At 42.2% G+C, this 27,097-nt stretch overlaps 1 protein-coding gene across 4 annotated transcripts; it reads left to right on the top strand.

Annotated features, from left to right (window-relative positions):
* The first annotated feature begins 1,295 nt into the window (after positions 1-1,295).
* Positions 1,296-20,700, top strand: nek10 (NIMA-related kinase 10). 4 transcript variants are annotated; one of them, XM_023802692.2, is made up of 35 exons: positions 1,296-1,539; positions 2,139-2,232; positions 2,315-2,375; positions 2,827-2,939; positions 3,037-3,135; positions 3,336-3,420; positions 3,709-3,750; positions 3,842-3,920; positions 4,021-4,088; positions 4,799-4,878; positions 5,444-5,530; positions 5,615-5,839; positions 6,000-6,139; positions 7,187-7,248; positions 7,561-7,638; positions 7,842-7,906; positions 7,981-8,083; positions 8,746-8,874; positions 9,561-9,698; positions 10,239-10,284; positions 10,637-10,758; positions 10,899-11,001; positions 11,345-11,420; positions 11,873-12,002; positions 12,238-12,308; positions 12,598-12,805; positions 13,073-13,226; positions 16,419-16,473; positions 16,608-16,645; positions 17,399-17,499; positions 17,943-18,053; positions 18,230-18,329; positions 18,807-18,859; positions 18,978-19,033; positions 19,453-20,700. In XM_023802692.2, exons 2-35 carry the CDS (start codon positions 2,162-2,164, stop codon positions 19,553-19,555), a joined length of 3,252 nt encoding a protein of 1,083 aa, XP_023658460.2. In that variant the 5' UTR covers positions 1,296-1,539; positions 2,139-2,161; the 3' UTR covers positions 19,556-20,700. The 4 variants fall into 4 exon arrangements, with proteins under 4 accessions (XP_023658460.2, XP_072572127.1, XP_072572129.1 ...); XM_072716026.1 differs by having other exon boundaries at positions 19,437-20,700; XM_072716028.1 differs by lacking the exon at positions 3,037-3,135.
* The last annotated feature ends 6,397 nt before the right edge of the window (positions 20,701-27,097 follow it).

The raw sequence follows: 27,097 nt of genomic DNA, 5'->3' as shown, positions 1-27,097 counted from the left end.
AGATAGATAATATCATGAAAAAAAATCTCACAGGAAATGCCCCATTCGCGCTCACTTTCTTTAAAAAACGTATCTTAAAACATTGCAGTCGTTGGTGCTTTATATCCACCGACGGCTTTGCCAGGATCAAACCAAAGCTTAGCATTTAAAACGATATTATTGAAGCGATCGGACAATGCACTCACCCATGTTGTTGACGTCCGTAGCCTCCTCAATAACCAGCCCAGCTACAATCCTCACGCACCCACGGCGGCTCCCTCAATTCTGATCAAAATACGTCACTTTCCTCACGTAGCGCAGAGGCAGCGCTGGCGGCGTTGAGCAAATGGGGGACCGAGCAATGCACTTACGGCTTGGTGAATAGCAATTCGAAGCTCGACATCTCGCGATAGTCTCTCGAGCCACACCACGAGATGTTTGAGTCCTCGGGAGAGGCGCGAGGAAATCTATTCGTTAGGTTCGGGTGAAAATACTTCGCTTTGCAAAGAAGAGGACGCCGTGGGCAGGACGGAGAGGCGTGAAACAACGCCGATATGATCACTGAACGTATTCTGATGGTACAAAGCAAATGTCAGCATGAAACAAAGCGAAATCCCAGACATTTCTGACATTTTAGGTCTCAATAAAGAGAACAAGTCCGAGAAAAGAGGACGTACTGTCACCCTAGTCAGGCTTGAGTTTGAGGCTGTAAATGTATGTGTACCCAATTTAATGATATAATCTTGTTTTTGGTGATTTTGCAGGCTAATATGTCTTAATATTAAGTATTATCAACTACCACACTGAACAATGCCATTATTTCCTTTTTCAACAGGGAGATGTATGATATAGCGGTCGTATCCCTTCAGCAGAATAGAAGAAGAGGCGTGTTTACTGATTGATTTAAATGCGTACACATTAACTAAATCATATAAACACTGTACTCTTATTTAACAATATGGCATAAACTATAAAGACAGATACAATAATCAGAACACATTTTGAAAATTAAGGCATAAATATGACATCGTTGGCTAAATTTAATTTAAATCATGTTAATGTATTTTTTTAACACCGTATGTCCTTCTACGTTATACCAGTGATGTAATATCTAATGGTAATATCGCAGTTATACCTTGTAGTCAGATTGGAACCACAAAGGGAAAGTGCGAATCTTCCTGCCATCTACAGTTTGAGTGTATGAACGAGTATTGCTATGGTTGCCCATAGTGGACAATAAAAAAAGCTGTCAACGTTTTACATTTTCTCTGAATATATCGAAAACCTCCACCAAAACGGTAACAATACCTTGCAAACTGTTGCTCCCCAAAAGTTGGGGAGTCATGGAAACCGAGGAGAGCAACAATCACCATGGTGATGAGGGCACCCTTAACATCGTTGCTACCTATTGGCCGGTCTGGGTGTACGCCTAAAGACAGCCCTCTGTGATTCGGCGAAAACGTGTCAACGTCCTTACTGCTTCATTAAAAACAAACTCCTGCTGCGTAGATTCAGGAAGTGTCGCTGCTTTCTCGTTTTACCTGGTGGCACATTTTCAGGGTGAGTTTTAAACAGGGTGGAAATATTTATTTCAAATCTTCTGCCCATACAATTTAACATGCAAAAACTGAATTCATGCATTCAATTAACCTTTAATAATATTAAATTTGGTTGTTAATTGAATGCATACCAAAATTAGCCACTGAATAAGATTCCAACAGCCGTGTACAGTTTTTGCATTCTGTATTATTTGAAATTGGCCGCACTACGTTCTTCAGATAATTTTGATCTTGTATCTATAGGGATCATATAATGTCAGTGTTTAGGCTTAGTATTTACAATTGCCTTTATTTTAGAAAAGTTGTCCATAAACTGGTAATTATGAATGTGATTAATATACTTGTCGAATATATATCACAACCTCTGGCATATATGCAGAGGTTTGTCCTTGATATACGTATGTGTAAGTGTATGTAAACGTACATTTATACGGCATCCTTATTAAATGGGTGGGGTAAACGCATTTAATGAACTGCAGATTGTACACACATAGATATGGGGCAGTGAGAATTCGTGAGTAAATAGCATTCTTGCAGTCCATGTTTTGTTGTAATGACGTCGTATGACAACGCATACGATATGTATATATACAACTCCAGGGATGACTCGTGAGACTTTTTAAATGGCCAGCCAAGATAAAAAGGTGAAAGGACCTGACAAATCACTAGCAAGGTCGAAAGGACCAGTTGAAAGGTAAAATATTTTATTTTCAATATCTGTATATGTATTTTGTTATACACTTTATAGTAATTTAGTTATCCCCTCCATCCACCAGGGAATTGTGCTGCCTCAAAGCCCTCTTATCTCTCCTCAGTGTCCCTGTTTCCAGACATCAGGTAAAGTTTTCTTCATTACATCATTACATTTAGGAGTGATGCAGGGTGTCGGGTCTGCATGTGTTTTTGGGGGTTGCTCTAGTTGTTCCCATCATTTAAAGAGAAGCTCTTCAGATTATTTTTTTCGGTGAACATCTGTGCATATCCTGTGATCAAGTGGTATCCCATCCAGGACGTGAAGATATCCTATCTACGTTTTAACAGTATCGTGTCTTTTCTGCATTGCACCTTCTGCTCTGTATATCTGAGATATGGTCCTGCTCAGTGCAAATCAAATGAATAGTAAGACAGATATATTCATATATACAGCACGGCATATATCTTGCTTTCCAGTCTGCATTTCATTAAAACTATTCTGCTGTATAAATCTGCAATAGTATGTCTTAAGAATGCCTGAAATGGAAGAATGTAGCAACAGACAATTCTTTACTCGAAGATGCTGCGCTCTTAGGTTGCAGCAGGGAGCCAGTCGAGATCCCAACATATCCACCAGCGGAACAACAAAAGCTCGAAGAAGAGCAGCAAGCATACAGCTAACGAGGCTTCAGAGCTGGAGAGCTTCAGGTACTTGGCACGGGAGTACAGAACTCCCATTCCCGTCTGCCGTCTGCACAGCTGTTTTTAGTACCTACCCGCTAATTACTCACATCTCTTGCACAAGCGTGACATACAGAAATCAGAGAGACTTCAGCCACCACCCACTGCACAAGCTCTTCTTGAACATCTTCTCCTGTTTGATCAAGAATAGACTTGTTTGCAGGTACTTGTATTGTTTGCGCAGCACGTTTTTTTAAGCAACATTTTTCAGATGAGAAAAGCAGATAATAAAGTTGGAAGGGAATGGAAGAGTATTGATTAAATGGGAACAGGGAGCCACAGAGTAAGGGCAAGATATTGACATAGCTTGGGTAAACCCAAGATGAATGAGGGTTATTTCATTTTATTGTCCTGTACTACCAGTGAGTGGCTCCGGCAAGCCTCTCCTGACAACATCTTAGGAGTGCTGATCTGTCTGAGGCTGTTGATAAGAGACCCACACCACCAGGTAAAGTGTCTACTCCCATCTTCTCAATCTCACTGATGACATCAATGCCTCAGTTTACCTAGAATACCAAGCATGCCTGATGGGCTGTGTCATAACATCAATACCTATCAAAACGTCTCACCTGAAAAACTAGCTAAGTAACATTTTCTGTTTTAAGGAAACCGCGATTCTGCCATATGAAAAGCAAACGCTGCATTCTTTTGTTTGTGCCCAATTACGGTTAAACACAAATCTGTCGTTTTGTCGATTGTTAGCATGTGATGCCTTTTATTTGCATTTCTGTTTCAGAAAATCTTCCATGAACTCCACGGAGTTGATGGCCTAGCAAGGGTAAATCTATACAAATCTGTTTTATTTTCTGTAAATTGTATGAATAAGTTTAAATAATGTATAAGTTAAGAAATTTTTCACTTCTCTACAGTATATGGAATCAGTGTCCAGTGACTATCTGGAGGGAGGATATCAAATATTTGCTGTGGACAAACTGGTCAACATGACATGTGAGCAACATGTTATCTCTTCTGTTTTTTAATGAATTTATTTTAAAATATTGACTCTCTTGTTTTGCTTTGTTTTTTTTTTGTTTTTTTTTGTGCGCAGATATATTCCAGAAGCTTTCTGCTGTTGAACACCAAAGAGCCTGGGTTATCAAGTGTCGTGCTCACGAGGTCGTCTGTGTTCTCTGTCCTCCCATCTTTTATTGCTGGCCTTGTCATTTAAATCTGTTTGCTTCAGTCACTTTACTGTCTTTGGCAAAAATCTTCAGCCACAGAGTACTGATAAGTATGCAGTAGTAGGGCTAGGCAGGTAGCCCTGGTGTCTTGTGGAAGGAAATTCCAGGCAGAACGTGTGGTATTAGCCAATCAGGACTGATCCTTGGTCATTTGACTGAACAGATAAGAAACACAAATAAGTCTAATCAGACAGATATAGGGACCATTAGACCTTGACAAACGGTGCACTATGTCCGTCACACTTCAGCGTCAAACTCTGATCTTGACACCCGGAGTGGGAAATGAAAAATAACAGATACATTTGTTCAATGGCAGGACATTTGCAATTCTTGCTGTCACTGTAATGCCATCATTCATTTCACTTATGGCATTCCCCCCTCACATTTGCCATTATGATGTCATCATTAGCTCTCTTGCATCACTTTCATTTTACTCGCTTCTTGAATCTTCTAGTAATTCTCACGATTTTTCAAAAGACTTGGCGCTTTTCTGCCACGTGACTGTAATGATAAAATTACTGTGTGATTTATCTTACACCTGATGTATGGTCTTGAATTGTGGGACAGCTGATAACAGTGATGAGCAGCCATGTGGTTTTTCTGTACCCCCGTGTGTGTTTCTGAGTTTCTCCTCTATGTGACTAGACCCTGGTGAAGCTTCTGGCCTCACGGGACACCAGTGCATTACTGGGAGCTCTACTTGCCCTCACCAGCTTGGCAGACAGGTATCTATGCTCCTTCTCAGCCCAGAGCTTTATTAATGATGGTCACATGACTTGACTGCTCTTATAATGATCAGTAAAATGTACAGTTAAGGGGTAGATATCAGGGCAGTGTGGTGGTGCAGTTGTTAGCACTATTACATCACACCTCCGGGACCAGGGTTCGAGTCTCCAGGCGTGTGGAGTTTGCATGCCCTCCCCGTGTCGTCATGGGGTTTCCTCCGGATACTCTTGTTTTCCTCCACAGCCCAAAAACATGCTGAAGTTGACTGGAGTTATTAAATTGCTCATAGGCGTGCCAGTGTGTGAGTATGCCCTACGACGGGTTGGCACCATAGCCTGGGTTGTCCGTGTAGCTTCTGGGATACGCTCTGAACCCTCCGTGACCCTAAATTGGACAAGCGGATTCAGAAAACGGAAGGATAGAGGCAGATATTAAGTGTTAATAAACTGGCTCAACTGAGGATTATGCTTGTCAGCATTAAGGATTTAAGGGTTTTATTTGTCACATGCAAGGTACACACTCAGTATTCTATTTGAATGATCTATGTTGAATGACTTCCTCTAGTCTGGAATATAAGGAGAAGATAGGAGAGCTGCCAGTGGTCGGAAGTCTTCTCGTGATACTTCAGGAGTATGACCTGCTTTCGAAAAGGTAAATGTGCTTTATTTTTCGTCACGTGGTCGATGTGGCCGCACTGACGGTGCTTTGTGTCCCTGCATGGCTACCGTCCCTCAGAGTGAGTGCAGAGCTGCTGAGGCTGCTGTGTCCCGCCCCACGGATCCGGGAGCAGGTGCGGGCCTACGAGGGCGTCCCCGTGCTCCTCAGCCTGCTCCAGTCAGATCACCTCAGGCTGCTGGGGAGCGCAGTGTGGGTCCTGGTGCAGCTGTGCGAGGACCCTGGCATCGCGGCGGAGATCCGTGCTTGGGGCGGAGTACAGCAACTGCTGCATATTCTGCGCAAGTGAGTCCGTCGCCCGCAGTCCGGCAGTGCGGCATCGGACAGGCCCTGCATATAACGGCATGGGCCAGAATGACGCCTCAGTGAAGGTTGTCGCTGGGCATAGTTTCTGGGGTGAAAATGACATGCAGTCTTCTGAAGCTCCCCTTCCTGCTCCTCAAAGCAAGCGGGAATACATCTCGGACCGCTCCTCTGTGGAGACACTGTCCAGCGCCAATGCAGCTGGCCGCATCCAGAGGCAACACGTCTCGGAGGAGTTCAGCCCAAAGGAAACATTGGAGAATGTGATGTCTCTGCAAGCGGGTGATTGTTTCTAACACACACACTCACACACACACACACCTGTACACATATCTTTGTGGGGAGTGTCCATTCATTTCTATGGGCAAAACCATAACCCCAACATGACGACCTTAAGCTCTACCCAGCACTAACCTTAACCATAAGTAACCAAATAAAATACAAGACTTTTGGCATTTTTAGTTTTTTGATTGCAGTCACAGATTTTTTTTAAATTTGGATTTCCCCTTATGGGGGCCGAAAATGGTCCCCGCAAAAATGCCAAATGGTCCCCGTTCTTTGGTTCCCACAATGTAAAATATACCTGGGCTGCACACACACACATCGTGTACATGTATGAGTCAGGATGCTATACATGGGTGAAAGGACTTTCCTTTTAACGGAAGTTATCCTTTATGTGCCATTTGCACAAGTACATGCACTTTGGATGCTTCGTTTCTCATATCCCATCATGCTCTCCTTTGAGACAGACACACACACATATACAGCTGAGAGGGTGCCTGGGGTCCGAGTGCAGGGTCAGCCATTTATCTGGCATCCCTGGTGCACATTGGGGGGTTAGGGGCCTCGCTCAAGGGCCCAACGGAGATGCCGCTGTTCCTATGAGGCTCGAACTGGCCGCCTGTTATTTACTGCCACAGAGGATTGACTCACTCAGCTAACACACACAAAGTCGATTAAGAATTAGACAGGGAACATATTAGCCAAAAGCAAACACAAAGGAGTCATTTTCTAGGGCATAAAGAAGAAAAAAGCCAACAACCACAAGCATATCAGGCCGTCAGAAGTCACAGCAGGCAATGTGCTGCTGCAGATCAGCCCTAAATGTACCTTTCGTTTTAGATGAAAAACATGCATAATTTGAAATCAGGAATTCAGACGCTGACCTTTGTTAGTCCCCAGGATATAAGGCTGGAAGCTGGTTGTCAGAGCCCTGCCCTCTGCTGGTCTGCTTAGCTTCACGTGACGTTCAATGTTAACATGTTCTGTGCACTTGCTTTGTGAGACACAGCCCAGTTGTTGCCATTCACTTCATGCGTCCTTTCCCAGCATGCTGTGCTGCACTGACGGAGCTCATCCTGGATGACACCACGGCTCATCATGTTGTACAGGTTGGACACTTTGCACTTTGTCTTCACCAGTAAGGCTCACCAACACCATCCTTATAATACAAAGGCCTGGTCTTTTAACCTTTGATTTCAGTTTTGGATTTAAATCGCAATATTGTTATTATTTAAACTGATATTTCCCTAATACTTCTGAGAAATAAATCATTAGTATATTTTAGGCAAATTGAAGTCTCTGCATAATTTATGGGTTATCTCAGGTACTCACTTCCAGATTTTGCCTAAATCCAGCGATAACATGCACGGCGTGCACGCCCTGTCAGAGAAGAGGTGACCCCCTGCCCTTTGTCTTCCCAGGAGAATGGGGTGTATATCATAGGAAAGCTGGTTCTGCCACAAAGCTCACAGCCAGGGCCAAAAGCAACATCCCTCCAGGTTTCCAGCATCTCTCCTAATGCATTGCCCATATACATAATGAAACACTCATCTGCATGAATTCTCCCAGTGAATGCAGATAAACACAGACATTTGTTTCATTTATGGTCTTCCTAATTGTTTCTGGCATTTGTCTGCCTGAATATGATATTATTTCTGAGTAAAATTTAACGTTCTTTGTGAAACGTGTTTGTTTTTGGCAGTGCTGCGCCTTCAGGACATTACGTTTCCTCTTCAGCGTGGAGCGAAATCGCCGCCTATTTAAAAGGTGATTGTACGTTTCCTGTGTTAATGTTGCCCACAAAGGCAGAGCGCGTTATTCACGTTTTTTTGAAACTTCAGACTGTTTTCTGCAGAGCTGTTCGAGATGTTTATAGACGTCGGGCATTATGTTCGCGACATCACCTCGTATGAGGCACTGCAAGCGAAGGTCTCTCTTCTATCTGTAAGTGTTTTTCATTCAAATATGGCATTGCAGGCTAAAAGTGCAGATATATTATTGGTATAATTGATATTTAACAAATAAGTTGTACACTTTGGCACCCCATTTGCAAAAATAGAAAAGTTAATCTGGGGTGATGGCTGGCTCTGTGGTGCAGAACTCTGTCTGTAATCAGAAGGTTGCTAGTTCGAATCCCGTGATCATATCACCCTTAAGAAAACCTTTAACCCTAATTGCTCTGGGGACCGGCTGACCTGCTCTCTAATCCTTTCTTGTATGTTGCTTTGGACAAAAGTATCTGCAAACTAAATGTAATATAATCTATCAGCTTATGGAAACTGTATAGAGAAGGAATAACAAGAAAGACTTGGTTAATCTTCTGCTTTTTTTTTTAAATCTCTTCTGAGCGAAGAAACGTCCCAAAGAGTGAATTTGTCATGAGAAAGGAATCTGCGGCACATTCCTACCAGCAGGGCTGAAGTTCTTTTGCCGATGTGCAATTTCTCGCTTTTTCTGTAGTTGGTCTTATTTACCACTAGAGGGCGCAAGACATTTTGCAGTCAAGGCCTGGACTCGTAATTTCCTTCAGCGTATTACATGTGGTACTTTTGTAGATGCTTGTATCTATAAGTGTATAAAATGGTGAAAAGCTCATATGTATGCAGGAAGAAGAATTAAAGAGTCTGAGGGAAGGTATTGAGGCCGTGAACTTGCACAGGTCCCCCTTAAAAGTGATCAATGGCTATGCCGTTCTGGACCATCTGGGCAGTGGAGCCTTTGGCAGTGTGTACAAGGTGGGAACCTCATGCTGTAATTAATTAGATCCGTAATTTATTGCAGCATTTCTCATTTCTCAGCATTAAACATTAGAGCGTAATGAGATGGAAACCTGAGCCACTGAAAAACTCAGCAGGGTTAGTGGCTAAATTTTCAGATTTTCCTGGTGAGATATAAATGGATTCATCTTCCCTCCAGGCTGTTCGTTTGGTATAAGCAGTCAATGTAGTATCTCTCCTGCACTTTTTATTATATTACTCTACTTACACAGTGAAAATATCTTTCTTGTATGTATAACATAAACAGCAGTGATTTCCAGTGGATTCTCTTATAAACTATTTCAGGGCATCATCACCTAAGTTGAAACATTACTGATGAAAGAGACGAAAACTGTTTAATTGCATGTAATTTCGGTGACATTTGCTTTCTGAATCATTTATTAGATTGCATTTGCAAAGGGGTGTTCTGCCTTAGTTTTAGAGTCGTCATTACAGTTACTGTGAGATTCACATTCTGTTTTGTTTGAATCTAAGCATAGTTGAACAACGGTATTTATAATATATATATATAGATAAAACGGCACCTAAGAGACTCGATTTCGGTCACAATTCAGTTTTGATAAAATGTACAGGTGGAGTCTTTTGCCTTTGTAGGGCAGAATTGTGTTTAATGATATTTCATCCTTCCTGGCGCATGGCGAAAGGTCCGGAGGCAGAACGGGCAGAACCTCTTGGCTCTGAAGGAAGTGAACCTTCACAATCCCGCCTTTGGCAAAGATAAGAGAGAGCGGGACGTGAGCGTGGAGAAGGTGGTGTCTGAGCTGAGCGTCATGAAGGAGCAGGTAGTCCTCCAGGCTGCCTGTCGTGTTAGCAGGCTGCCTGTCTTCTCCCTACTGCATCATCCTCTTTAATCTGCAAAAACGCACATGGGCACCACAACTGTGCAGTTTACAGCATAGAGTGGAAGTAATTTGGGTGGTGATGAAGATTCAGGCAAGCTGTTGAGAAATGAGACCAAAATTGCTTATAAATTATAATTTGCATGCGTGTATCATGCTCTGCTACACCTGTATTTCTCTCTCCTTTTTTTTTTTTGGGAGGGTTGGGGGGGGGCGCAGTGTCCCAGGTTCCATGCCAGTCCGTTACAGGGCACACACACACCATGGATTATTTACCAATGCCAGCTAGCCAAACTACACCTCTTTGGACTGGAGAATGCCCACACTGCACAGGGAGAACTTGCAAACTGCACTCACACACGGCAGGGTTGGGATTTGAACCCCCAGCCCTGCATCTGCGCAGTGATGGTGTGCTCAACAAGTCACCATGCCAGCCATTTAGTGTTTACTAATTATGTCATTTATTTTTTATCTTTACTACAGATAAGCCATCCAAATATTGTTAAATACTACAAGACATTCTTGGAAAGTAAGTACATGCATGAATGTACAGGTTACACAAAATTATATTCAAGTCATATTGATATCAGTGTGGCTAATCATGTTCCTTGATATTCTGAAATAATAAAAAAATCAAAATTGTTTAACAGTTGATATACGGAACATACTTGCATGTTTATATTGATCAACATGAGCGTGTTAGTCAGAATATATAAAGCAACAAAGTAGCATCAGTGAATAAAGATTAAATTTGAGGTGGAATCCTTGCAGATGCTAGATGGATGGATGGATGGTTGGATACATAGATACATAGATGCTTAATTATTCCCAAAGGAAATTGCAGCCGCGTGTTCCTGATTGGTATTGGTCACGCTTGGTAGGTGACAGGCTCTACATCGTCATGGAGCTGATCGATGGCGTACCCCTGGCTGAACATTTAAACTCTCTGAAAGAGAAGCAGCAGCGATTCACTGAGGATAGAATTTGGAACATATTCATTCAGGTTGGGAAGCTGACATTACTGTCGCACTGTCACTCTTAGGCCTGAGTAATTAGTGTTCATCAAACACATCTACAGATAAGGGGCCATTGATGGATATCGACTCCCTGATGTCTTACTGTTTCCACAATGAATCCTCTTAGATGTGCCTGGCGCTCCGATATCTCCACATAGAGAAGAAGATCGTTCACAGAGACCTTTCCCCTAATAATATCATGCTAGGAGAGAGTGACAGAGTTACCATCAGTGAGTATTGTGCATCATACTGCGTGAGAGCGCTGGACTCGCACAGACATTGTGAAAAAGATTCTTGCCATTTTGCAATATGTATTCTAACATTTGTCCTACAAAAGGAGGAAGAATTCTGATACGTGATTTTTTGTACAGATGCAAATACTGATTTGTGATTAAGAACAATTCTGAGCTTTCCGTATCAAAGAGGAAATCAATAATAACATCTAGGCTTTGCCAAAGGGAATTTATAATTTGCTAAATTACAAAGTAGGACGTGGAAACACCATAACCACGATAATGTGTGGCTCTCTTAGCATGTGGCCATGTTTGTGCTCGAATATTATTTGATGTTTAGCGGACTTTGGCCTGGCGAAGCAGAAGGAGGCCGGCTGCGAGCTAACATCAGTGGTGGGCACCATGCTGTACTCCTGGTGAGTGCTTGTGAACACGCACATCCAAAGAGGTACTTGTGGGGAAAACAGGGAGGTTCACGTTCCGCGAGGCTGAATTAGTGCAGGATCTTCTGATGTCACCGAGGAGGTCGTGCCTGATTGGAAGGCTGCCACTTCAGATCCCAGGCTCAGCAGCGTGATGTCACTGCAAGGCCATTAACCCCCAATAGCCCCAGGAACCCTCTGACCCGGCTTTCTCAATTGTACCTCACTTTGGATAAAAGCTTCTGCTAAATAAATTACATGTATTAGTCTATCGCTCTCCTAACCTGCTCAGGTTCGTTTATTGTGGCCTCAAATGCATTCTTGTTATTATAGAGTTAAAGGGTTAAAGCCCAAGGGCAGAGCGACCGGTTGGATCATACAGAGGTCACGTTCACCCTGTCCCCGACATATAGACTTAGTGACAGTGTTCCCCCCGCCCCCCCCAGCCCAGAGATAGTGAAGAGTGAGCCCTACGGCGAGAAGGCTGACGTCTGGGCTCTGGGCTGCATCTTGTACCAAATGGCGGAGCTGCGCCCTGCGTTCTACAGCAGCAACACACTGGCTCTCGCTACCCAGGTCAGACACAGAGATACAGACGGAGACTGTGCACCAGCACTGTGTGGCTGGCTAATGAGCTAATGAGCATTTCAGCCAGAGACTGTGCACCAGCACTGTGTGGCTGGCTAATGAGCTAATGAGCATTTCAGCCACCCCATGTGTGCGTTGTATGTACCTGTGGAATATTCCAGATGGAAAACAAAACTTATGGTGCTTTTGTTATCTATGATTCCCTTTTGTTCTTTGGTATTAGATTGTAGAGGCTGTATATGAACCAGTGCAAGATGGTGTCTTCTCTACGAGAGTAACAGACATCATTAAGTGGTAATTTTTAATGAAATACTTATAAATATGGATTTACTTTTGTATCATCTAATTAGGTTACAGTCTGCTGACAGTGGATTAGCATCGCTAACAAACTGATAGATATGAATTTCTAGCATTAATACCCATGATTATCCAGATGGTTACATTTCTGTTTCTGCCAATGGGATGCTGGGAAATGGTGTTACACAAAGCATGGCGATAGACTTTTAAGAGTTTTAAGATGTGATTGGGATTTACAGATTTAAATGCTCCGGCATATAAATGCTGCTGTTTGGGTGCCTTGTAGGTGCTTGACCCCAGATGCCGACTTGCGCCCCGACATCGTGGAGATCAGTGGCAGGATCTCTGACCTCATGATGAAGTTCATCGACAACCTGTGCACTTCCCAGCAGGCACTGGAGAAAAAGCTGGAGCGCGACTGGAAACGGGCACTAAAGTACTTCCTTGAAGCCAGCAGAGGTGGGATCGGTGCTTGTCATTTGTACGTCTCGCAGGTAAGAACCTCACAGTGCTGAAACTCAGCTGGATCTCTTGAATATATTATAAAATAATGATTCCTTTGATGTGTTTTTATGTAACTGGGCTCGTTAAAGCTCTTACAGTTTCCAGCTGTGAATAAAAAGGTACCTGATGCTGAAAAAACATTTTCTTGCATTTTTATTGTCCAAGAGATTCCCCCTCCCTCCCACCCCAAAATTACAGAAGAATAAAAAGATTTTTGTCAGTAGGCCAGATCTGAAATGCCTCCGAACATCCAGCAGGTTTTGGGTTCGGAACCCAGACTTTGCACTGATGGGCTAGCAGATGTGAAGAGTGACCCCTGCGACACTGAATCGTTTCCCTCCCCGACTCAATGCCCCGCTCAGAAGGAGGAGGGATCTGCCCTGGTAGCCAGCCTGCAGGGCTCCAAGCAGGGTAAGCTGCATAGCCTACTAGCGTTCGTTCGGCAAGAAGTATTTACCCACACACCTCCTGTCGTGTTTGTTCTGCTTTCAAAGGAAGGAGTGCTGACACCTCCTCTGACTGCAGGGAGCAGAATAATTCTAACATTTCAGTTATGCCAGAGTCAGTCTGATATTTTTGGGGGTTTTTTTCTATTGTATCTTTGTCAGTTCTGTCAGTTTTGTGTAGGCAGTTATTGTTCCTGGAAAAACATGCATGTATGTTGGAAACGAACAGTTTTTGCTTTAGTTACAGTTTTGCGAAAGTTTGCTTGTATGTGTAGGTATTATAAACATGGATCTCTGTGTAGGGGTGGGGTGGCGGCTCGGTGTGAAGCGCTGTTGCCTCATGCCTTCACATCTTTTGGTTTCCTCTTGCAGGCCAAAGACACGCATGTAGGTGAATTGATGTCTCTGAATAGCCCGTAGTGTGTGACTGTGTGTGCATGTGCCCCGTGGTGGGGGGGCATTCCACCCAGTGGGCACCCGAGCTTCTGGAGCGATGGTCCCCGTCCTGGTTCTTAGGGACCTCCAGAAGGTCCACGTTTTTGCTCCATCTCAGCTCCCCAAGGATCGTTGTGAGAAACACTGCTTAATAAAACTTTTTAATTGCGTTGAATAAAAAAAAAATAGTTTTGCATGAACAGTCCTTTCCTGTTAATATTTAGTTCCTATTAAAGTCAGTAAATCAACTTATTAATTTAAGATTTAAAAAAGGTTTTGCGGTATTCTTACAAATGACTTTTTATCATCTTTCTTGCATTTCAGTTTCAGTCTCTAGAAGTACAAAAATTTTCAAAGAGCTGTCAAGCTTGTAATGCCATGCCACGATAAAGTCTGCCTTCAAAGACTAACAAACAATTTGCTGTTTACCTAGAAACTAGGGAGGAATAAATTAAATGCTTTGTTCTCCTGTAGTCTGTTGATAATCGTACCCACAGTGACAGTGACACTGCTGTCTTAGGCCTGAATGAATTTGGATAATCAGAGCTAATTAATCAAACCTCTTTTCTTTTCCCAGAAAGTTATGCTTTTAGTGCAGAAGAATGTTTAACAAAGACATATTTTCCGTTGCATATTCTTGTAGGCAATTGTACTTAGCATGGTATATACACACAGTCGGCAATTTAATTTATTAGTTACCGTTATGTAGTGTAAGGTAGGAAATTGCATTAAGGGTAGATGAGTTATGTGTTCAGAGAGGCCCTTCCTCACGTTAGTGCTATACTGAGGTGAGATTTTTACACTTGGGGCCTCCCTGTTAGCTTTAACGAGCTCGAGTCTAGCCATTCTACTCTCGTTAACAAGGAGTTTTTGGCCACAGTGGATGTTCTAGTTCATCATACCATTCTCTGAAAAGTGTAGACCAGAGGTACTCCTCCCGACGTCCAAATTTAATAAGCCGCACAAAAGCAGGCCCCATGGGGAGGTTCCCCTTGGTAGATTTCAGCAGCCTGGGAGGGTCAGGTGTCGTTTGAGAGGCCCTTGGAGGGTCGGGTGTCGTTTGAGAGCCCCTGGGAGGGTCTGGTGTCATTTGAGAGCCGCTGGGAGGGTCGGGTGTCGTTTGAGAGCCCCTGGGAGGGTCGGTGTCGTTTGAGAGCCGCTGGGAGGGTCGGGTGTCATCTAAGAGCCCCTGGGAGGGTCGGTGTCGTTTGAGAGCCCCTGGGAGGGTCGGGTGTCGTTTGAGAGCCCCTGGGAGGGTCGGGTGTCATTTGAGAGGCCCTGGGAGGGTTGGGTGTCATCTAAGAGCCCCTGGGAGGGTCAGGTGTCGTTTGAGAGGCCCTGGGATAGTCGGGTGTCATTTGAGAGGCCCCTGGGAGGGTCGGGTGTCATTTGAGAGCCCCTGGGAGGGTCGGGTGTCGTTTGAGAGGCCCTGGGAGGGTCGGGTGTCATTTGAGATCCCCCGGGACGGTCGGGTGTCGTTTGAGAGCCCCCGGGAGGGTCGGGTGTCGTTTGAGAGGCCCCGGGAGGGTCGGGTGTCATTTGAGAGCCCCTGGGAGGGTCGGGTGTCGTTTGAGAGGCCCTGGGATAGTCAGGTGTCATTTGAGAGGCCCCTGGGAGGGTCAGGTGTCGTTTGAGAGGCCCTGGGATAGTCGGGTGTCGTTTGAGAGGCCCTGGGAGGGTCGGGTGTCATTTGAGAGCCCCCGGGAGGGTCGGGTGTTATTTGAGAGCCCCCGGGAGGGTCGGGTGTCATTTGAGAGGCCCCTGGAGGGTCGGGTGTCGTTTGAGAGCCCCTGGGAGGGTCGGGTGTCGTTTGAGATCCCCTGGGAGGGTCGGGTGTCGTTTGAGATCCCCTGGGAGGGTCGGGTGTCGTTTGAGAGCCCCTGGGAGGGTCGGGTGTCGTTTGAGAGCCCCTGGGAGGGTCGGTGTCATTTGAGAGCCCCTGGGAGGGTCGGGTGTCATTTGAGAGGCCCTGGGAGGGTCGGTGTCATTTGAGAGCCCCTGCCCCAGCAGTGTATGGGAATCCCAGGAGGGAGGCTGTTTCTGAGATGCTGGCACCTCCACGTACGGCACCAAAAGTAACACTGCATTTAAAATCACTTAGATTAGATTAGCCTTAGCTTTGTTTTTGAAAAGCAGCTGAACCTCTTGATCCTGTCTGTATGTTGTATTTAGTTGCAGGTACATGATTTGCTCTTTTCATTAGAAAGCAAGTATATTTAGCAGCCTGAAATAGACCCTTGTAATCAGTTACAGTACACTGAGCATTTTAGGTAATAATAGACATAGATAAGGGACTCAAATACTGTGATGAAGTGTGACAGGCTACTGACTAACCCTCATTACCTTATTTGTCGGCTTTAGAGCATCTCTTGTAACTATCTAACCATGGGGCATTTGGTGGAGGTCAGAGACTATTTCAAGGTATATTTATGATGGAGAAGAAACTACAGAAAAAAATATTATTGAAATATTTATGTTGACTTGTTCAGAGGCCATAAATCATGAACTAAAAAATGCAATGCCGTTTCAGTTACAGCTACAATTGGGAAGCATGTGACAGCAAGTCATTTTTTTCATCATTTTTATCAAATGAAAAAAAAAATCCTGTAAAAAGGAACTTGAAATAAATATTGAAGTATTTCTAACTGGGAAATTTGAGTAATCCTGATGATTTGAGGAACAGAGCTGGGGGCCACATTTTTGCATTTTTATCTGTTTGCAGGGTGTATAAAACACAGTGTCAGTGCTTCTGCATATGAGGAGAGAAATTGCACTGGGTGAGTGTTGCCCTTATCTCTCATCTGTATGTGTGCTGGGAAGTGGGTGTGTCTGTGATCACCCAGATGAGCTGTTTAAAGATATAGGCCTGTCAGTATTATCAATGCTAATAACTTAAATTCCTGTGTTTCAGTGGAGATCTTGCTGTTACAAAAACTACTCCCCGGCCAGGTATGTCAGGCAATTGTGGAAGTACTTGCCTTTAGACTGTTATGATAATTAACTTTTTTGCGCAGTTTTCCTTCTCTGGCCACCAGTAGGGACCTGGCAGCCCATGCAGTGTAAATGAATCTGACATTTATACAATAACATATTTAATACCATCTGTGTGTGTCAACAATAAGGCATAAATTTAGGGAAGTGATGTTTTACTTGAACTGAACACTTAGCATTTACACTATATGGACAAAAATATTGGGGCACACTTTTTAATCACTGAATTCAGGTGTTTCACTAAGATCCATTGTCACAGGTGTGTAAAATCAAGCACCCAGCCATGCAGTCAGGTTTACAAACATTTGTGAAGGAATGGGTCGTTCTAAAGAGCTCAGTGAATGAACTAAAATGGAAACTAAAACTAAAATGCAAGCCAGGCCTTCACATCCAACGTCAGTGCTTGACCTCACAACTGATTCATCAACATCCTACTGGATGAATAGGCAAAAATCCCCACAAACACACTCCAAAATCTTGTAGAAAGCCGTCCCAGAAGAGTGGCAGCTGTTATAACCGCAAAAGAGGGACCAACTTCATATTCGTGCCTGTGGGTTTAGAATGGGATGTCATAAAAGTTCCTGTAGTTGTAATGGTCAGGTTTCCCAGTATTTTTGTCCATATGGTTTACTCCTGAGCTGGCATGCTGGTGCAGTAGAGCATTAGGATACACAGAATTCACATGAATCAATGGTTTTCTCTGCCTCATAGCATCGGCAGGGATATGTGTGTCCCAGAGGAAAGTTCGCCAAATCGACGACCCCATCCAGACGCTGCTGCTGCTGTTGCATAAAATTATCTACATCAGTCAGGTGCAAGACTGTCGTTTCTCTGCCTGAAATATTGCCGTATTGCAAATGAAAGGGCCTGTGATAGAATTTAGATTGATGAACTGAATGAACTACAATTACACTCCATTTGGGATAGTTTGCTGCTAGCGGTTTAACCATGTTTTCTCTTTTCAAGAAAATTTTTGAGAAGGCAGAATAAATATCATGTCTCAAATATCCTTATTAAATCTAAAAATCTTCTACTATCTGTAACATATTGAAATCATAAGAAAGTGAAAAATATATGAACAAGATTGATCGATGAGTTATATGGGCTAGTCCAGCTTTGCTTTGAGTGTTTCCAAAGGGATGGACGACTGATCACATTTACGCGTTTGTGTCAGACTACAATAATTCCTTTATCTACAAGTGGAAAAATCTATCAATGTTCTTTAGACCTTCACATTTGTTCTGTTGTCTTCCAGCTTCCTCCAACTCTTCAGCATGATTTTAAACGTTGGGTAGTTGAGAGGTTCAAGAAGACTCTCTTTGACTCCAGGAGCAGTCCTTACAATCTTAAGCTGGAGCTAAAGAAGGTCAGGAGGATTAGCAAGTGGGAATACAACCATGCTTAGCCAAAGAACAACACTGCCAAATATCAGAGTACACATACCAAAGGGGGAATGAAAAGAACGAAAACCAAAGCTTCCTTGGCATGAATTAGTTCCTCCCCCCATTCTGATCTCTCAAACACTGTCTGGTTTCTCCACAGCTCCTGCAAGGATCTCCAGAAGTTATCGAGCAGATCGATTTGAACTGGTCATCCTCCATTCAGTCTTTTGGGGGGAAACGGTTTTGCATTGATGATAAAGGTCTCCATTAATATCCTTCATGTAACTGATAGAAAAAGTCCTCTAGTTAATGCTTACTGTCCTTTTTATGTATGTGACTCTTTATTTATACGACTTGAAATTTAAAAATAGTTTTTTTAGAATTTTATGGAATTTAGTGCCCCAGAAAAAGGGGACTTTCATGCAAATTTCATAATTTTGTGTTTATTTCATGAATTTACAGTAGCAGTAATCCATAAAAATGCACCTTTGAATTATTTTTCTTCCATGGTACCTGGACCACAGGTGGTGGTTTTACACTTTTTCCTTCTCTACTCATCTATAGTACTTTTAAACAGCATGGATTAGTGGGATTTGGGGAGTTAGAACCTGGAAAAGGAGGACCCAGATTCTTATTGTAATACAGGAATTTTATTATTGAAAGCAGAATACTGATGGTATTCAGAGCGCATACATATTAAACACATATGTGACATGAGAATAGTCATGTTTTCACAGGTGACTCTGACTATGCAAGTCTTCAGGAGGGAATAGCATATGAACAGATGATGGTAAGCACTACATTTTTGTGTTCAGTACTGTCTATTCTTACGTAAACGTTTCCACTTTTTGCTGTAGTCATCAAGATGTTTGATAATAAAAATAGTATCTTTCCTCCTATGTTTTCAGACTATAATTGAAGAGGTATTGGAAGAAAACGAATACTGCAGTGCATTATCGAACAGGTAGCTGACCAACTTTAGATCCCCTGCAGGGGTTTTGTAATCATTGTAGCAGAACGATAACCAAATTCTTTAGTATGGTTAGGCACTGGCAAAGTTTACGAGTGAACTAACTGCTTTTAGTTAATTGTATGTTCTTGCACAATAAGTAACTTCTCTTTGGAGGATGATAATTAAAATTAATGCAGAATATATATTACAAAGTTTCTGCTGCCAATAATGATATTGGTGTTATTTTAAGCTTTTTATGTCTATTTGTAACACAGACTTATTGAATTTCCATGAAAAGAGGTGCTAACATCAAAAATTATGGTGTCTCAATGTAGGCTATTAAATCTTCAGTTTGTTGATTTTAACTTAATGGTATTTAGTTAATCGCTGGCTGCTTTACTTTGGTTAATGGGAGTGGCCATCATCCTTAGACACAGAAGAACAGAAGACTTCACCCCAGCACCACGTTTACGAACTCCCGATGTCCAGGTCTTACTGCCAGAAAACCAAAGAATGAAATTCTTCAAACAATGACTCAGTCATTATAGGGCTTTTGTACTGAATTGTAGAATTACAATTATCTTCTCACCGAGCTTAGGTCCACAGTAGGTAGCCTTACAATGTGTAGTGTGACTGGCATGCTGAATAGAAAAACTTGCCTGCTTTCATAAACCTGTGCCTGCCAATTTTACTGGCAGGACAGATGGATTTAAAATCAAAATGCAGTGCTTTTTCGAGAAAAGGGAGCTGATTACTTTTGTCGTTGCTGAATACGTTTTAGTATATAAAAGTACGAGGGAATGTACTTGTAGTTTTTAAACCTCCAGTTTGTGAAGTTTAGTGTTTTCAGAATCCATAATCTCCTGCTTTTACTTGAGTTCTGCTTTATGCACAATTATTATTGCCTCTCCTACGATTTTAGGTCCTGATCAAACCCAGTAATTGCACATGATTATCAAGGGAGAAAAGCTGAAAAACAATGTGAAAACTAGTATATGCTGTGAAGTTTAAATAGTGCATATTTATAACTTCTGAATCTGTACATCATTATTCATTGATTGGTTTCCTCTGTGGTGAACAGTGGATCATTTTTTAGTTCTCTGAAACTTTGGAGTTATAGTTTGTGATGCCTGGCAATGAAAATATATCGCTGTGTGTTTCTTCCAAAGATATTAAATTAACTATTCTTTCAGTTTCTGAAATCTCAGGGTACTCTTGCAGCACTTTGTATTGTAAGCACAGCATATATGCTACATACATACATGTCTGTATATGGTACTTATATTTACAATCCAAAACAATGTGTCGAAAAATGCACATGGCTTGCATGCTTGGGCATGATAAGCTGTTAGTTACTTAATTATCTCTACATTCTTTGTATTTTACTTAATTCTCCTGTATTGTTAGTGATATCCATGTAGGTCAGCTCTCTTGCATGTTTTTTGTAACGTCTTAAAGATACTTTTTTTTATTCAGCTGAGCAACATCAAAATGGTAAAAAAAAAAAATTTATGACGTTTTATGAAGATTCAAAACAAAAAAGATCCCAACTGCATAATTAACTGCAGATTTAAAAAGAAACAACATAAAGAATGTGGATAGATACATGAATGTAATGGACTTTGTATTTCATTTTAACAAGCCATTAAAAAACATCTTAATATCTGTAATCTATTAAATACGTATTGACTCCTTTTTTAGCTGTGGAATGACCATTACACATACAGCAGCTTATACCTGAGGTGGTTTAACATAGACTCAGTTTGGAATTTAATTTCATCCCATACAGTATAACGAGTATAATTCAGTGGAAGTAGCAGCCAGCCTAGTGTCAGCTTAAGAGAGTTTAATCGCTCTAAAGTAGACAACTGCACATATTGTAAAAGGACCCTTTCATTATGAGTGATATTCCTCAGTCTTCCTGCTGTTCTACATCACCTCTGAGATTCAGATTTTGAGGCATTCTTTATTGAAGACCCAGAGCTGTTTTTAAAGCTGTTTCCCCTATTTCACTGTGGGCTAGTGTGCGGCTCACTGGGCTTGAATGATATGCCTGTGATCGGAAGGTAACCGGTTCAGATCGCCTGGCTGGCAGAGTCTGATTGCCTGAGCAAGGCCCTTGCCTGCAGAGATACTGTGAGCCTGCTTTCTCAAATGTGTGTCACTTAGGATAAAGGGCATCTGGTAGATGTATAAAATGTAAATTCCATGACAATTCTTTGAAATGAGAAACCTACACGTATAATGGCATCGTCTGTGAGCCTCAAACTGCTTAATACAAATAAATACAATTACAGTCGACACTCTAGAATTAGACGTCAGATCTAACCCTAATTGACAGGCAGGATTTGACAGTTCTATAGTCCTGGTTGGCTGCAGGGTATGCTAGCTTTCCTTCCAGTCAAAGTCTTAATTAATTAGGCTTGATTGAGGTGTCTGATTGCGACACATGGTGTAATTCACAAGTTTGAAGCATTGATGACTCTATATATTTTTTGAAATACATTAAACTGAATTAGTCACAGAATACCTTCTACACCGTAATTATAATTATTATTCATTAACTTTAAAATTGATTTGTAAAGTGTATGGAGTCCGCGCCTTAACATGATTTGTCTAACAGGATTTGAATTCATTGGCTTTCCTTGGTGACCCTGATCAAAATGAATGCTTTGAATAAAATACTGCAAGATATAAATCATAAAAGGAAGCATTGGAATTATTCAGAAATATATTTTAGGATTTAAAGATCTGCTTGTATCAATAAAAAACTGAGCAGCGTCAGACACCGTAATGTCAAGAAAGCTCTGTAGCAGGTCTGGGATTCCTATCTGCTCATAGGCTGGGACAAACTCAGTGGACGGAAGGGTTAACCAAACCAAGAACTTTATTGTAAGCATCTAATCACATGGGTCCCTAAAATGCAGGCTACTAAGACCACCCCCCCCTACAAAAATTGAGCAAAACAAAGAACATCACTTGTTTAAAGCCATGACAGAGGTCACTGGGAGAAGATGACTTTTCCCATCTTCTCAGCTGACCCAATGAAACACTCTAACAAGGAATTTACTTTAAACAGAGCCATCTGGATTTCATTAAACTGGTAACTGGCAGAATACCGTCCATCTTTCATGATGCAAATTACTCCACGACTTTGTGCTGTTTCTGCACCCCCTTGCAGACCCATACAGTGCTATAGAGCAGTGATGTAGCCTGAGGACCCACGTCATTCTTTGGTCAGCAAGTCACAACCCAATTTCAAGATAGAAGTTTTTGACCTGGGCAGCAACGACTGAAGGGGGGTTGGGTGCGGTGAGTGGGGGCTAGGATGGTAAAAGGTAACTCTTTATTGGAGATGACATTGCATAGGACCCATGGCGAAGCTGTAAAACAATAGGAACCATTAGAGTTCAAACCCGATCTCTATTATTTTGTTTGCTTCACAGTGTCTACAAAATGATGGTATCTATTATCCACGTTTAATGAGTAATTTTTTGGTACGCGTGCACCCCACGACCCACTGAAAATGATATTGGTCACGACCCAACAGTTGAGAAACGCTGCTATAGCATTCCTGTTCCCAGGTTATACCACGGTAGGTTTTCTGCTTGCATTGGAAGGACGTAAGGTGCTCGAGGGGTCTCCTAAGACCTCCCAAACTCCAACATATGATACACCGCGTCAGAGATGACCGAATTTCGTGGCCAGAATAGTGCATTGAGTAGCACACATGGCCAGATTGCAGAAGTGAACTTTCCTGTCAGAAAGGGCTGTCCCTGTCGGTCCCTGGCATATGAGAGGTTATATACTACCTGATACAGCTGTAGGTCAAACTGCTAAGCGTTCGTTGCCCAGCTTATATCAGGTCACAACATGCCTGGGGCCCTTACTGGGTTGAAAACATTTTTAGGTGCAGTACTAATGAGTTTATAGGGAGATGTAAGTTGTACAAGGTATCATCTACACCCCTGTGCTCGCTGAGGGTTATGTGGCAGGTTGAGCATCCACAGCTGGGACAGGAGCTGAAGGTGACATCAGAGTGGCCCAGTCAGAAGAGGCAGGTGGGGTAAAGCAGAGATCACAAGAGATGTTGAGGTCATTGATGCAGAACCACATGGAAGTTTTTCAGGGACACGCAAGTAGAATAGAAGCACAGGGAGACGAGGACAAGGCTTAGTACACGATAGATTCATGAGGGGAGGCAGGATTGGTCAGCGGCCTTGAACAGACGCGAGAACCTGTTCTCCCACCAGAGCTGGTCTAGAGTCCTACCAAGAATACTCAAACTCCAAGCTGTATATCTGTCTAAAGCCATAGATGCTTAAATAAGCCATACCTACAGTTCATTTGCCATACATAAAATATATTGACATTGACAGATATGCTTCATTGATGCATACTACCCATATTTCTTGACAGCAAACAGAAGCAGCTAATTATCCCGACACTAATGCACACCACCCTGTAAAAAAAATGGCTTAAGTGCCGCTAAATCTAATCATCTACTCACGGGTGGCGGACACGGCTAACTAGATCTCCGTGACAAGAGAGTCACTCCAGGGTCGCCCGTTAGGTTGGACGCACATTTCCAACGTAATTTAATCAGAAAAAGATTCTTCACTGGGAGCTTCTCTCTAGTCAAGCTCGGTTAGCTCTCATGGCAGAAATTTGTTTATTTTACATATGATTGGCCGTTAAACATTACTCGTTAGAAAACGGCCACAGCTGTGGTTGTTGCGGTCCATCATCTTCCTCATCAGGTGCTAATGCTCATCATTAAGAACGTATTAATGGACTCTCGCTAAAGGTTATCTTGGAACACAGCGTTGAGATATTTGCAGGAGTCTTCAGGAACATTCATCCTCGACAGGGTCTTCAAGCCATGATTATTCTCTTACCAGTCATTATGTCGAAATATGCTGAAAGGAGATGAAGCATTTCAGAGGCGAATGATTAATTATGGAGATGTAGTTACCAGGAAGTGTTAAAAACATCCAAAAGTCATTGCAGAAAGGGAAGGCAGCGGCAGGGCAGGGCAGGGCAGGGCAAGCCCTGAACATGGAACACGCGTGAGGCTTGGGCAACGGTACAGCCACGCATACCTTACAATCACTTAGATCCAGACCCTTCAGTCTAACGAAATGGAATGATTTCTCTGGCCTGTGATTCTGACGGTGGCAGCATGATTGTTAATGTTATTATAATGCTGTGACCCACACCCATTAGTACGGAGAACAGGCAGCCAGGCGTGGCACTGGCTGGAAATGGTATTCTAATTTTAAACCCCTGTGACAGACACCCACGTCCCAGTGGGACAGCCACGTCAAGGTGAAAACATGTGCCATCTCCGTTTCCATGGAGACCGCCATTCATCTGGCGCATCTTCTAATTGAAGCGCGTTGTGGTCGTGTAAACAAATCCGCAGTATCGGCATCATCCACCGCAAAGTATCAAAACGGATCCCCGCTGGAGCTCTGAGTCCGGAACTCCTCATGTATTCTCAGCTATTAGATCACCTGTTTGAAATGCTGCCTTGTGTTCTGGTTTTGTTATTATGTACAAAATCAGTAGAGGGCACAGCATAGCCAGAGCCAAGCCTGCATACGCTCGACATACGATGGTGGCTGCTTTCAACAACTAGGTCCCTGCCGCTGCAGTCTGGGTCAGACAGGCTTTCTTTATATATAAATCTGTTAATAATGTTAAAAAAAACGGATTTAAATCATTGATAGTTAATTTTAATTAGTTTTAATACTTTGAGTAAAGCATTGATTCTTAATGCTCTGTGCTTATTAGAATTCAAGTTTTTTGTTTTTTTTTTCCACGATAGTTTCTCACATGATGCAAAATGGGGAAACTGATAAAAGGGATTGTTTTAGGTTTTATTTATTGCATATTGTTTTCTGTGAGAAGAATTTCAATTTATAAATGCACGTTTTCACATACTTTGAATTGACGAAATCCTCTTAACAGTACACCGATATGTATGTTTATATAGTGTATATATTTATATACACAAAATTTATGCTGATGGTAACGTTCATTCGACAGACCACGCTACACCACTTTCTATATGTAAGGTTTTGTACCTATTTGTTCAAAGGCATCCAGTGTCCACAGTGTCTTCTGCCTTGTGCTCTGTGCTTCCTTGGATAGTCCCCTAGATTGGATATGAGATTCAGGAAATCAGACGATGTAATTGCTCCACTTGTCACACATTCCTAAGGCTTCCACTTAAACCAGACTGTTGTTAAGCATTGCTGGGCACTTAGTCAGTGGACGGGCTGGGGGGTGTCTTGGCATATACATGTATTCCGACATGTCAGACTAAATCCGTCATTGTAACTGGCTGAGAAATGCGTAGGTTTTTAAAAGAAAAAACTATACATGTTTATTTAAAAATAAATATATTTAATTGTTTTGCCGATGAAGTCAATGGTAAACAGTATAAGAACATAAAAAGCATTGTTAATTATTGAAGAAGCACTGTTTAAAATACACATTCAACAGAGTATAAATAAAATTTTCACTACACGGTTCCCATGGAAACAGGTTTAGTCACCAAGAAAGCAGTAGTATGAGTTAAAGATGTGTTGCTGTCCTTTAAAAACATGTTATTCACCATCAACATCAGATGTGTGCATGAGTAGCAACGCCAAGAATCTTCCAACATCTTCCTCGGCGACACTGCATGATGTGGTGCCTGATTTTTTTTTTTGTTTGATAACACACCAATTTGGCAGGCAGGCACCATGATAAGGCTTTAGCCTAATTTGTCTGCTCCCTGCCGTTTGCTGCCGGTGCCGGGTTTCAGCATGAAGCTGGTGATGCCTTATGGGTAGATTGAGCAGACTGTGTCTGTGTTTCATACCTCAGTCATAAAGCAGAACTCGCAGGTGCCTCCACCCATTCCAGTCTACTGAGATACAAAAAGGGGGTAAGACCCAATTTTTGAGGGGGCATATTGCAATATTTACTGCTAAAATACTGCTTTGAATAAGACATTCTTTAACACTGCATAAATAGGCCTTTTTCTTCCTGTCTGCATTATCCATTGCATAACGAGGTATTCGTTGAACTCATTTTACGTAAAGGAAAGTGCGATGTTTTCAGGAACAATATACTAGGTATTCAAATGATACCTTGCCCAACACAACTTTGTTTTGGTAGAAAATATGTGTCTGAATAATGTTTGCTTTATCTAAAACAGAACATGATTTTTTTTTTGTATATTTAGTGGTAGCATTTTATAAATGAAGTCTAATATGTAGCCCATTCATATCAGCTAATACATAAATATTGGGAATTTACCTCTCAGATGTCTATAGTGGAACACTAGACCCTGGAAAATGAAATGCAACTTAAGACTTAGAAAACGTACCAACATTTGTAAGTTCATTCAAAAGATATATTTAAGAGTAAAATCTAATTATTCCACTTATCTTAAGTAACGTTATCGAAGAATGTATCTGAATATATCAGGTTTTGATAAGTGCTTTAACAATGAATGATGCATTCTAGACTTAGTGCCAATCTGAAAACATTCGGAGGCAAACAGCCCAAACCAAGCACAATGATACGGGAGAAGTCGACGAGTAATTGGCACAATAACTAGGTAAGTAACCGCTTCATTAATTATAATGTACAGTCCCCTCAGCGTGTGAGTGATTCCATGGCTGCTCTGCCAGCAGCAAGACGTAAACACAAACTACATAAAAGAAAAGCTCTGTCGTGGTTTTAAAATGACCTAGAGCTCCAACTTACTGTGTCTGTGTTTTACTACGGGATACTTCTTGTTAAGTAATGTAGTGAACGTACTGAACTGGATGAAAGAATTGCACTTTCATGGCCAAGAGTAAAATCAGTAATAATGTCCTCAATCGACGGCTGTAAGGTCATCCGGGTTTGAAGAGCTTGTTGCAGTCCTACTGAGTAACGGCAAGGGGACACAAAGTTAAAAACCATCTTTAAATATGACCGGTTAACAGATGTAAATACATTGCTAAACTATCTATACGCGAGAACATTCTGTGTGACTATTTCAAGGACTTTTAATAAGTCAGCTTTTGCTTGAAG

The sequence above is a fragment of the Paramormyrops kingsleyae genome, chromosome 9 (genome assembly GCF_048594095.1).
Source record: "Paramormyrops kingsleyae isolate MSU_618 chromosome 9, PKINGS_0.4, whole genome shotgun sequence".
NCBI lineage: Eukaryota > Metazoa > Chordata > Actinopteri > Osteoglossiformes > Mormyridae > Paramormyrops > Paramormyrops kingsleyae.
Note: the sequence above shows the minus strand (reverse complement) of the source record. Positions and strands in the feature narration are given on the sequence as shown.